The 12,878-nt window shown below is 37.0% G+C and overlaps 1 protein-coding gene across 2 annotated transcripts in view; it reads left to right on the top strand.

The window, feature by feature from the left end:
* The window catches only part of VPS8 (VPS8 subunit of CORVET complex), a 298,981-nt gene that overhangs the window by 57,203 nt on the left and 228,900 nt on the right, over positions 1-12,878 (top strand). For both annotated transcript variants that reach the window (XM_027109813.1, XM_027109805.1), the window contains 5 exons: positions 4,252-4,326; positions 5,440-5,475; positions 6,361-6,451; positions 6,876-6,922; positions 7,908-7,997. In XM_027109813.1, the coding sequence (XP_026965614.1) occupies positions 4,252-4,326; positions 5,440-5,475; positions 6,361-6,451; positions 6,876-6,922; positions 7,908-7,997 (339 nt within the window). The remainder of the gene's footprint in view (positions 1-4,251; positions 4,327-5,439; positions 5,476-6,360; positions 6,452-6,875; positions 6,923-7,907; positions 7,998-12,878) is intronic.

The raw sequence follows: 12,878 nt of genomic DNA, 5'->3' as shown, positions 1-12,878 counted from the left end.
AAGGGTATAGAAGGCAAAAAAATCATTGACCAACTTGACTTAACTGACATTTATAGAATATTCCACCCAACAAAAGCAAATTACAAACTTTTTCAAGTGCACATGGAGCATCCAATAGATTGTATGCTAGGCCATAAAACAAACTACAGCAAATTGTTGAAGGAATCATCAGGGTAAATCTGGAGAAAACCCAAATATTTGGAAATTAAGTAACACTTTTATAAATAACCTATGAGTCAAAGAAGAAGTCTCAAAGGAAATTAGAATATATTTTGAACTAAACGAAAGTGAAAATACAGCATATCAAACAGCTATGGTCTCAAACAGCTCATACCGCTCAATATCAAAAAAACGAACAACCCAATCAAAAAATGGGCAGAAGATCTAAAAAGGCATTTCTCCAAAGAAGACATACATATGGGCAATAGGCACATGAAAAGATGCTCAACATTGCTAATTATTAGAGAAATGCAAATCAAAACTACAATGAGGTATCACCTCACACCAGTCAGAATGGCCATCGTCAAAACCTCTACAAATAATAAATGCTGGAGAGGGTGTGAAGAAAAAGGAACCTTCCTGCGCTGTTTGTGGGAATGTAAATTGGCACAGCTACAGGATGGAGGTTCCTTAAAAAACTAAAAATAGAATTACCATATGATCCAATGATCCCACTCCTGGGCATATATCTGGACAAAACTATAATTCAAAAAGATGCATGCACACTAATGTTCATAGCAGCACTATTTATAATATCCAAGACATGGAAGCAACCTAAATGTCCATCGACAGATGAATGGATAAGGAAGATGTGGTATATACATGGAATATTACCCAGCCATAAAAAGAATGAAATACTGCAGCAACATGGATGGACCTAGAGATTATCATACTGACTGAAGTAAACCAGAGAAAGGCAGATATCATGATATCACTTGTATGTGGAATCTAAACAAATGATACAAATGAACTTATTTATGAGACAGACTCATAGACATACAAAACAAACTTATGGTTACCAAAGGGGAAAGAGGGGGACAGATAATTAGGAGTTTGGCATTAACATATAAACAGTACCATATGTAAAATAGATAACCAACAAGGACCTACTGTATAGCACAAAGAACTATACTCAATATCTTTTAATAATCTACAAGGGAAAGGAATCTGAAAAAGAATATATATATATATATATATATGTATAACTGAATCACTTTGCTGTAGACTTGAAACTAACGCAACATTGTAAATCAGCTGTATTTCAGAAAAAAATTGTGGTCTATAATTAAATTAATTTTGAGGGTGTGGAACTTCCCTGGTGGCGCAGTGGTTAAGAATCCTCCTGCCAATGCAGGGGACACGGGTTCCATCCCTGGTCAGGGAAAATCCCACATGCCATGGAGCAACTAAGCCTGTGTGCCCTAGAGCCTGTGTGCTGCAACCAGTGAAGCCCGTGCGTCTAGAGCCTATACTCCACAACAAGAGAAGCCACTGCAATGAGAAGCCTGTGCGCCGCAACGAAGTGTAGACCCTGTTCGCCGCAAGTAGAGAAAGCCCACGCGCATCAACGAAGACTCAACACAGCCAAAAATAAAATAAATAAATTAAAAAAAAATTTGAGGGTAATTTATAATGTTAAATACATTAGAAAAAAAGATCTCAAATCAATTACCTAGGATTCTATCTAAGGAAATAGAGAAGAGCAAATAAACTTGAAGTAGATAAAAGGAAGAAATAATAAAGATGAACATATATCAATTAAGTAGGAAATGGACAAACAATAGAGAAAATCAAAGAAAATACATTTTGTTCTTTAAAAGATAAATAAAATTGATAAACCTCCAGTGAGACTAATCCAGAGAAAGAGAAGACACAATTACTGATATCGGGAATGAGAGAGGTGCGGTTGCTATGGAGTCTAAAGATATTAAAAAGATAATATGAATAACTTTATGCCAATAAATTAAACAATTTTGGATGAAATGGAAAAATTCTTTGGAAGGCACAAATTACCAAAGCTGACTCAAGAAGTGAAAATCTAAGTGGTTGTACTTATGTGGCTGTACATTAACTTGATTTCCTAAAAGAAAGTCCAGGCTCAGATAGCTTCACTAGTGAAGTCTATTATATTCAAGGAAAAAAAATATCAATTTTACACAAAAATCTTTTTAAAAATCGAGAAAAAGAGAGCACATAATTCTTTTTATGACACCAGCTTACCTCTGATAATAAAACCAACGACATTACAATAAAGAATGCTATAGACCAATGACCTCGTGAGCAGAGAAGCAAAAATCCTTAAAATAGTAGCAGATAGAAACCAGCAATGTATAAAAAGAGTAATTATGGTCAAATGGTGTTTATCCAAGTCATGCCAGGCTGGTTTAACATTTAAAAGTCAATGTAGGGACTTCCCTGGTGGCGCAGTGGTTAAGAATCTGCCTGCCAATGCAGGGGACACGGGTTTGAGCCCTGGTCCGGGAAGATCTCACGTGCCACAGAGCAGCTAAGCCCATGTACCACAACTACTGAGCCTGTGCTCTAGAGCTCGCAAGCCACAACTACTGAGCCCACGTGCCACAACTACTGAAGCCTGTGCGCCTAGAGCCAGTGCTGCAGAATGAGAGAAGCCACCGCAATGAGAAGCCCACACACTGCAATGAAGAGTAGCCCCCATTCACCACAACTAGAGAAAGCCCGCGCACAGCAACGGAGATCCAATGCAGCCAAAAATAAATAATTTATTTTTAAAGTGTAATTCACTGATTTAGTTTATTGTAAAAGAAAGGTCATAATACCATCTCAAAAGATGTAGAAAAGCATTTCACAAAATTCTGTATCCCTGATAAAATTCTTAGCAAACTAGGAATAGAAGGGAACTTCTTCAGCCTGATAATAAAGAGCATCTACAAAAATCCTACTGCTAACGTCATACTTAAAGTGGTACCACCAGAAAACCAAACCAAACAACAACCTAAAAAACCCTGATTCTGATCTTCTAGAGGAAATACAGAAGCAGAGGAACATGTTAAAAGATTCCATGGGGATGCCATTAGCAAAATCCAGATAGTAGGAAACTATGGAATAAGTGTGCCAGCGTCTTCAACAAATAAACTTCAAGGAAAATAAAGGACCGTGAGAGATAGAGGCAAACTCTGTAGATTAAAAGAGACTTAAGAGATGCATCAGCCAGCTTCAGTGTGTGGCCTTTATTTGGGTCTTGATTTAAACAAATGAAATGTAGAAACAAAGAACAGAAACCTCAATAACATTTGACATTTATGAGACAATTTGAAATCCAAACACTGATCAGATATTTGACATGGAGGAATGATTGTTAATTTTTGAAAGCCTGTCAATGAAATTGTGTGGTTACGTTAGAAAGGATTTATTTATTGTGCATATTACTGAATTTTTGTAAATGAGATGTTCAAGATCTGAGATTTACTTCAGAATTTTTACTGTGTTATAGGGGAGTCAGTGGGAATATAGATGAAACAAGATTGGTGATGAAGTGATAATTAATGAAGCTGGTTACTGGCTACATTGGGTTCATTATTTTATTCTCTCTACCTTTGTATATATTTTTAAATTTTCATGATAAAAAGTTAAGAAAAATTACTAGTTATCAGTATTGACCACTTACATATTTTAGGAGATTTATAAATATTAATGTATTTAAGCCTCCCAGAAACTGCATGGTTTTCAAAGATGGAAAAATGTAATTGTCAGAAGTTTGAAACTTGTTTAAACTCTGTCACCTATTGGGTGACAGAGCCAGAATTTGCAACCAGATTTATCAGACAGGAGGTTTCGTTTCTATTTTGCTGGGCTGTGCTGACTTTCATATACTATGCTGCTTTATCTTCCTGTTTCCTCTTGTGCTTTTGTTGATATTTATTTCAAAGAACTTGGAGGTACCATTTCAATTAGCCCTATTCTTTGCCAGAAGCAGTGACTACCTGTCATCCAGTAGTGGGCAGGTTGCAACAATTTTGCTTCAACTTTAGAAGTTGGCATGTTCTTCCCTTTACGCATTACTCTGAAAAATAAAGAGACCGTATATAAGCAGAGAATTACTTTTTGCACTTTGTCCTTCATGCCACTTCCACTGACAGACTGGCACTTGACTGACATTTTTTTCCCCCACTCACTTATGGGATGAAACCATGTTGTCTCTGTAATCCACATTCTTTAAAACTTGAGACTCCTAATGCATGTAATTTTTACCTTAAAATTTTTTTTTTTTAGGCTTTGGTTGGAGAGAAGGCTTGTTATCAATCCATCAGTAGCTATGGTGGTCAGATCTTTTATTTGGGGACAAAAGTAAGTACTTCCACTCTGTGACTTGGTGTGCATTTGTGTCAGGTTAGTAGGGGCTGAAGGAGGTTGCTGGTAAAGAGGGCAGCGCATTACAGAATGAATACTGATTAGCAGTAATCGAAAACTTTTAGGGGTTAGATGATTTTTAATTAATTTTTTTTAAGATTGCCCCTTTATTTCATTATAGGTTATTATAAGATGTTGAATATAGTTCTCTGTGCTTTACAACTAATTAATTTATTTCCTCTACTTTTAGACATACTGTATTTTTACTTTTGTTTAGGTTCTGGTTTTCTTTGTTCAGAGGGATACTTTCATAATGTTCCTTCACATTTATGTTTTCATGACCAGGAAGATACCTTATCATTAATATTTGACATGTAATTAAGATGTCCTTTAGCTTAGATCATCTTAGGGTATATTAAAACGCATTGAGACATTTGACTTAGAATAGAACTTTTTGTATGTCAATTTGTTCCTGTGGGTTTTTTTTTTTTTTTTAACTTAACATGGAGGGCTTCCCTGGTGGCACATTGGTTAAGAATCTGCCTGCTGATGCAGGGGACACAGGTTTGAGCCCTGGTGCAGGAAGATCCCACATGCCGCAGAGCAACTAAGCCCATGCGCCACAACTACTGAGCCTGCGCTCTAGAGCCCGTGAGCCACAGCTACTGAGCCTGCGTTCTAGAGCCTGTGCTCCGCAACAAGAGAAGCCACCACAATGAGAAGCCCACACACCGCAACGAAGAGTATCCCCTGCTCTCCATGACTAGAGAAAGCCCGTGCACAGCAACGAAGACCCAATGCAGCCAAAAATAAATAAATAAATTAAAAAAAAAACTTAGCACGGAGAAACATGTTGGGAGATTGGACTTTCCTTCTTCCTTGTCCGTGGAATTAACTCCCCTTCTTGGACTGTAGACTTACTGACCTTTAAGTGTTTGATTTACTCTTTAACGTGGGCCTTTGAAGACCCTTTAGTAAATACTTTTAACTGTAGTATGAAATGTTTTTACTTAAAGAGATGTAAAATGAGATGTAGGACTGAGACAAATGTGTCTCTCAAACAAGTCTGTTAAAGATGATAATTTTAATTTCCATCTCTTTGTTTTCCAGTCTGTTTATGTGATGATGCTGAGGAGCTGGAGAGAGGTGAGTTCAAAGTAATTTTATATGGTAGCACTATTGAATTGAGAGCATCTTAACGTTTTTTGTTCTGACTTTGCAGAAAAAGAGTATTTGGATTTGTGCTTTTTAATTTCAGAAGTGTACATCAAAACCACTGTAACTATCTACTTGATTTGATAAAACTGACTATAACTAATGATAAGGTTTGGCTGCATATATCAGAAAATTCAAAATACCAGTGGTGTGAAAGAACTCTCTCTCATGTAAAAGCAATCTGGAGGTAGGCAGTCTGTGGCGAGTATGGCAACTCCGTGGTCTTTGGCATACTACCCTGTTGTGCCATCCTTGTGTGTGGATTCTAGTCTCAAGGTCATTTCATGTTCCAATGTGACTGCTGGGGTTCCAGCTTTTAAATCCACATTCCAGGAAGGAGGAAAGAGAAGAGAAGGCTGGCCCTGGCCTTTTAAGGTGACATCCCAGAAAGGTCCAGATAGCACTTCCACTTATCATTGGCCAGAACTTAGTCACATGGCCCCAAGTGGCCACAAGGGAGTCTTAGAAATGTCCTTTAGCTGGTTTATTGCTGTCTCAAATAAACTTGGGATTTGTTACGAAAGAGGAGGGAGTGAATGGATGTTGTGATAACTAGCTTTTTCTGCTACAGTGACATTCTAGCTGTTTCCTCTTTTCATATTTAGGCCTTGTGGCAGCTTATACTAGCCTATACAGTCACTGTACTGTCCAGTGCTTTAAGAAATTGTTTTTCTTGGAAATAAGGTATTCACATGGTTATTGGAATAATTTTAGCTACTAAGCAGCAACTTCTGGAAAGATATTAGGTAGAATAGGAATTTTGACTGGTGATTGGTCAGACAAAGGGGTCTGTCTTCTCTCATTTATTCATTTTAGAGAGTGGATCACCTCCTGAAACAAGACTGTCTTACAGAAGCCTTGGCTCTTGCATGGTCTTTCCATGAAGGAAAAGCAAAAGCAGTAGTGGGTAAGTTAACAGAACACCGGTGTAGTAGGTGTTGTTTTTCTAGAGCAGAGAAAATGAATAATACTAATCACTTACAGAACACTTTTGACTTAGTGTTCAAGTATTTTATAAGCAAGATGTTATCAAACCTTACAGACTTTCAGTGAAAAAGGTTAATGACGAATACAGGATATAGAATTTTAAATGTCACTTTTAAAATTCATTTCATAAGGAAAATTTATTATTAGAACAAAAGGGAAGTACACTGATAAGCTATCTGGTCCAATAGATGGGAGGTGTTCCTGTTATGGCATATTATCCAGCATTTTGATACCTAAGGATTGTTATATCTGCTGTTAGCATAGGTTATCAGTAGACCAGGGCAGTTTCACTCCTGAAGATACGGATTAACTTTGTATTTACGCTGGATTTTGCTTCTCTGCAGGATTATCAGGGGATGCCAGTAAGAGAAAGGCTGTTGTTACAGATCGGGTGAGTATTTTAATAGGGTCTTTACTGGGGTACAGTGCAGATTGCCTTTGGTATTTGCTAATAATCTTGGGCGTGATTAGGTAAATGACTACAGTTAAGAAGAGAGTGTATTAAGAAAACAAGTCAGATTGTAATTCCTTGGTGTTATCTTGAGTGCTTTTTAAATTCCTTCTTATCACCCTTTCTTTTTTCCCTTGCTCACTCTCATGAAAATTATAGATAGTAAAATAGCCAAAAGACAGCAGACAGTAGGAGGAGTAAAAAACCCAGGGATCTGGGTTATCTTTGAACCTAATTATAGTCCATAGTAAGTTGACATTTGTTGGTCTTTATAAACTGATTAGTAATAATGAGAAATACTATATGTGCAAGTGTTTGTGTTGCCTGAGGGAGCAGAGAGGCCTGATGCTTATTATTATTATTAATTAGTATTAATATGGTTAATGTTAATATTTAACACTAGCTTTGTTTTCCTAGTCTAGACTTGCTTGAATTCATTTACTATAGTCATTCGTCCTCCTTTTTATTGTGCAAATGCATTGGTAAAAATTAGATTCCAAATTCGTATAAACATTTAGAAAACATATACAGAAGTTGGTCAATCCTGAGACTTATAAGTGATTTTCTCAGTATCTGGTAAAAAAGTATTGGCTGTCTGTGTTCTTTAGGGAAAGACATATGCAGAGGATAACTGAAGAGCTAAACTTCAACTTTTTATTTCCTGAGCAATATATATACTAATGAGGTCTGGAACCTGGAGGTATTTATTAGGAAAGATTAGCAAATTGGTACTAACCCTGAGGCTGAAAGAAATTAGGCTGGGGTTAAAAAAAACCTGAGAAATAAAGTCACTAAAATTTTAAATTATATTTTTAATATAATAGCAAAGCCTGATTCTGTATTATTTAAGAAGATCACATATATTAAGTATTGAAAAACTTTAGAGACATACTTTAATTTATATACTAAGCTGTTTTCCTTACAGATGGTGGAAATCCTGTTCCATTATGCAGATCGAGCTCTAAAAAAGTGCCCAGACCAGGGAAAAATCCAAGTGATGGAGCAGCATTTTCAGGTACACCTTTGCAAGTGCTTCTAATAGACATTGCTGTGAATAGGTCTAGTACTACTGCTCTGATATTATATGAGAATGGGACTTTCATGTTTTGGTTAAACATTTTTCAGTGTTCAGAGCTTTATTACAGGGTTTGTGGAGCATTCTCAGTGATTGAATTTTGAGGTAACAGGTGTACAGACACATGGGAACAGATGAGTAAAATGTTGTGGGTTGTTAGTGCTTAGGCACTTGGTGCTGCATGGAAGGAAAGAATGTACGTATGAGGGTACATACCTGAGAATTGACACCTTACACCTTGATGATGCCTAATACTTATGTTAACTAGGCTAGTTGGAGAAGAAGTGTACTACCAAGGTTTAAATTTAGTTCTCCTAGGAGCACCTGTGATTTAAGATTAGATACGTTGCCAAAAAAAAATTATGATCTCTTAAATATACTGATGAACGACCTTTAGTTTCTCTTGAAACTCAGTGAAAATGGAAGTCAAGGAATGACTTAAAGACCTACACAGTGCTTATTATGAGAGTTTCACCATTTGCAGTGATCTCAAAATATATTTGTTGCAAATCTGTGTCTTCTTTCCCATTCTGAGGGCTCCCTCCCCTCCCCCTGCCTCCTCTTTTAACAAACATTTGAGGGTCTGATACAGGGGTCAGCAAACATTTTCTGAGAAGGGCTAGATGGAAAATTTAGGCTTTGTGGGGTATATATGGTCTCTGTCACGTATTCCTCTGAGTGATTTTTTTATTTGTTTTTAAACAACCCTTTAAAAATGTAAAAACCATTCTTAGCTGTGAGCCATTCAGAAACAGGCTGTGGGAGGACTTGGCCCATGGGTCAAAGGATGCAGCCTCTGGTCTAACATGTACTAGGCACTGGGCGGTAGTGTGTAAAAGGTAAGTAGTCCTTGCTATCTTAAAGTTGACAATCTAGTCAAAATAACTTTTCTTGTGTACATTAATGGAAATGTTTAAAAGAAATCTAGGGTTTTGGAGTTCTGAGGAGCAGACACAGCTCATATCTTTTTTATATCTCCATTTGCTGCTCTTAACTTTGGAAGACAAGGATAGATGTGGCAATGAACAGTTGGAGGGTATCAAAACAGGATTTGGCTTCCTGAACTGTACTCTTTAATGCTGCAGTAGTGGGCTTCTGGCAGAGTAACTTGTACTGCCTTTTGGCTAGAGGCTTATTACATTTGTCAGTAAAGAAGAGAAAGAAGCCTATATAAGATTATGAAAGTAGATAACTTAGGAGAGGAAAACATATGGCAGAAAGAAGGCATTTGGGGACAGAACTGTTTGGGAACAGTACCTTGTATATATATGATTTTGTATATCAATGCAGTATATATAGAAAAGAAAACTTAGTATTTTAACCAGAAGGTATCTCTTACCAAGGGGTGGTAGGATGGTACTCATGTAAGAACTCTGGTCGTTGGAAGATGTACTTTGTTGAAAAGAAACATCCAATAGGGAATGCTAGGAGGGGCTAATGAGGGGTGTGTGTGTGCGCGTGTGCGCATGTACACATAAGATGGAAACCACCTTGCTGGGGAAGAATATGGTAGAGAGCTATAAAAGAAGAAAGGAACAAAAGTGATATTCTGATGGAGAGATATGAAAGAATCTCAACATGAGATTGTAAAATTTACTGAGAAACAAACTGTAGTAATAATGTGTTCTTTAACCATCTAGATAGTTGTCAGAAGTTTCATTCTGCTAAAAAGAGTATCTGATAACATTTTAAATTTATTAATCATTTAGTCTCATAGGTGGTAAAGGAAACGATGGTGGGAACCATTATCCTGAATTTACTTTTTCCCAATGATTGGGAAAATAGAAGGGATAGATTATTGATAGGAAAATTATCATTTATTTTAAAGTTTGTAATAATGATGAAAAATAACACTCGTGAATCCTGTGTTTTAGAAAGCAGATATTTTAGGGAAAAAAATATGGGCAGTCTCATGGTTATAGGCTCCAAAATAATAATAGGTTCACAAAGAACAGGAAATTCTTAAATTCTGATGTAATAACCACAAACAATTCAAAGAGAAAGGAAATGGGGAGGAATGTTGAGAGAAGTATCTGTCTAGAAAACACAGAACAGCTACCAGAGTTGGATAGAGGCTGATAACCAAAGATATTTGCCAAAAGCATCAAGAATCTACACGACTGTCAGAAAAGAGACTGGTCTGGTGCAGATTGTGCCTACCAAAATGCTAAGGGGCACGAAGGAGGGCTTTTGGCAAAGATTCACTGAATACGTATATTATGTGCCAAGTGCTACATGAAGGGTGTGACATTCTTTTTTTTTTAACATCTTTATTGGAGTGTAATTGCTTTACAATGGTGTGTTAGTTTCTGCTGTACAACAAAATGAATCAGTTTTATATATATATATATGTTCCCATATCTCTTCCCTCTTGCATCTCCCTCCCTCCCACCATCCCTATCTCACCCCTCCAGGTGATCACAAAGCACCGAGCTGATCTCCCTGTGCTATGCGGCTGCTTCCCACTAGCTATCTACCTTACGTTTGGTAGTGTATATATGTCCATGCCTCTCTCTCACTTTGTCACAGCTTACCCTTCCCCCTCACCATATCCTCAAGTCCATTCTCTAGTAGGTCTGTGTCTTTATTCCTGTCTTAGCCCTAGGCTCTTCATGATATTTTTTTCCCTTAAATTCCATATGTGTTAGCATACGGTATTTGTCTCTCTCTTTCTGACTTACTTCACTCTGTATGACGGACTCTAGGTGTATCCACCTCATTACAAATAGTTCAATTTTGTTTCTTTTTATGGCTGAGTAATATTCCATTGTATATATGTGCCACATCTTCTTTATCCATTCATCTGATGATGGACACTTAGGTTGTTTCCATCTCCGGGCTATTGCAAACAGAGCTGCAATGAACATTTTGGTACATGACTCTTTTTGAATTATGGTTTTCTCAGGGTATATGCCCAGTAGTGGGATTGCTGGGTCATACGGTAGTTCGATTTGTAGTTTTTTAAGGAACCTCCATACTGTTCTCCATAGTGGCTGTATCAATTTACATTCCCACCAACAGTGCAAGAGGGTTCCCTTTTCTCCACACCCTCTCCAGCATTTATTGTTTCTAGATATTTTGATCATGGCAATTCTGACTGGTGTGAGATGATATCTCATTGTAGTTTTGATTTGCATTTCTCTAATGATTAATGATGTTGAGCATTCTTTCATGCATTTGTTGCCAGTCCATATATCTTCTTTGGAGAAATGTCTATTTAGGTCTTCTGCCCATTTTTGGATTGGGTTGTTTGTTTTTTTTGTTATTAAGCTGCATGAGCTGCTTGTAAATCTTGGAGATTCATCCTTTGTCAGTTGCTTCATTAGCAAATATTTTCTCCCATTCTGAGGGTTGTCTTTTGGTCTTGTTTATGGTTTCCTTTGCTGTGCAAAAGCTTTGAAGTTTCATTAAGTCCCATTTGTTTATTTTTGTTTTTATTTCCATGTCTCTAGGAGGTGGGTCAAAAAGGATCTTGCTGTGATTTATGTCATAGAGTGTCCTGCCTATGTTTTCCTCTAAGAGTTTGATAGTTTCTGGCCTTACATTTAGATCTTTAATCCATTTTGAGCTTATTTTTGTGTATGGTGTTAGGGAATGATCTAATCTCATACTTTTACATGTACCTGTCCAGTTTTCCCAGTACCACTTATTGAAGAGGCTGTCCTTTCTCCACTGTACATTCCTGCCTCCTTTATCAAAGTTAAGGTGACCATATGTGCGTGGGTTTATCTCTGGGCTTTCTATTCTGTTCCATTGATCTATCTTTCTGTTTTTGTGCCAGTACCATACTGTCTAGATTACTGTAGCTTTGTAGTATAGTCTGAAGTCAGGGAGCCTGATTCCTCCAGCTCCGTTTTTTGTTCTCAAGATTGCTTTGGCTATTCGGGGTCTTTTGTGTTTCCATACAAATTGTGAAATTTTTTGTTCTAGTTCTGTGAAAAATGCCAGTGGTAGTTTGATAGGGATTGCATTGAATCTGTAGATTGCTTTGGGTAGTAGAGTCATTTTCACAATGTTGATTCTTCCAATCCAAGAACATGGTATATCTCTCCATCTATTTGTATCATCTTTAATTTCTTTCATCAGTGTCTTATAATTTTCTGCATACAGGTCTTTCGTCTCCTTAGGTAAGTTTATTCATAGATATTTTATTCTTTTTGTTGCAGTGGTAAATGGGAGTGTTTTCTTGATTTCACTTTCAGATTTTTCATCATTAGTGTATAGGAATGCCAGAGATTTCTGTGCATTACTTTTGTATCCTGCTACTTTACCAAATTCATTGATTAGCTCTAGCAGTTTTCTGCTGGCATCGTTAGGATTCTCTATGTATAGTATCATGTCATCTGCAAACAGTGACAGCTTTACTTCTTCTTTTCCGATTTGGATTCCTTTTATTTCTTTTTCTTCTCTGATTGCTGGGGCTAAAACTTCCAAAACTGTGTTGAATAAGAGTGGTGAGAGTGGGCAACCTTGTCTTGTTCGTGATCTTAGTGGAAATGCTTTCAGTTTTTCACCATTGAGGATGATGTTGGCTGTGGGTTTGTCATATATGGCCTTTATTGTGTTGAGGAAAGTTCCTTCTGTGCCTACTTTCTGGAGGGTTTTTATCATAAATGGGTATTGAATTTTGTCGAAAGCTTTCTCTGCATCTATTGAGATGATCATTTGGTTTTTCTCCTTCAGTTTGTTAATATGGTGTATCATGTTGATTGATTTGCGTATATTGAAGAATCCTTGCACTCCTGGAATAAACCCCACTTGATCATGGTGTATGATCCTTTTAATGTGCTGTTGGATTCTGTTTGCTAGTATTTTGTTGAG

This window comes from Aethalodelphis obliquidens, unplaced genomic scaffold, assembly GCF_003676395.1.
Source record: "Aethalodelphis obliquidens isolate GAN/ISIS:26980383/991018 unplaced genomic scaffold, ASM367639v1 scaffold1, whole genome shotgun sequence".
NCBI lineage: Eukaryota > Metazoa > Chordata > Mammalia > Artiodactyla > Delphinidae > Aethalodelphis > Aethalodelphis obliquidens.
This window is presented reverse-complemented; position numbering and strand designations above follow the sequence as displayed.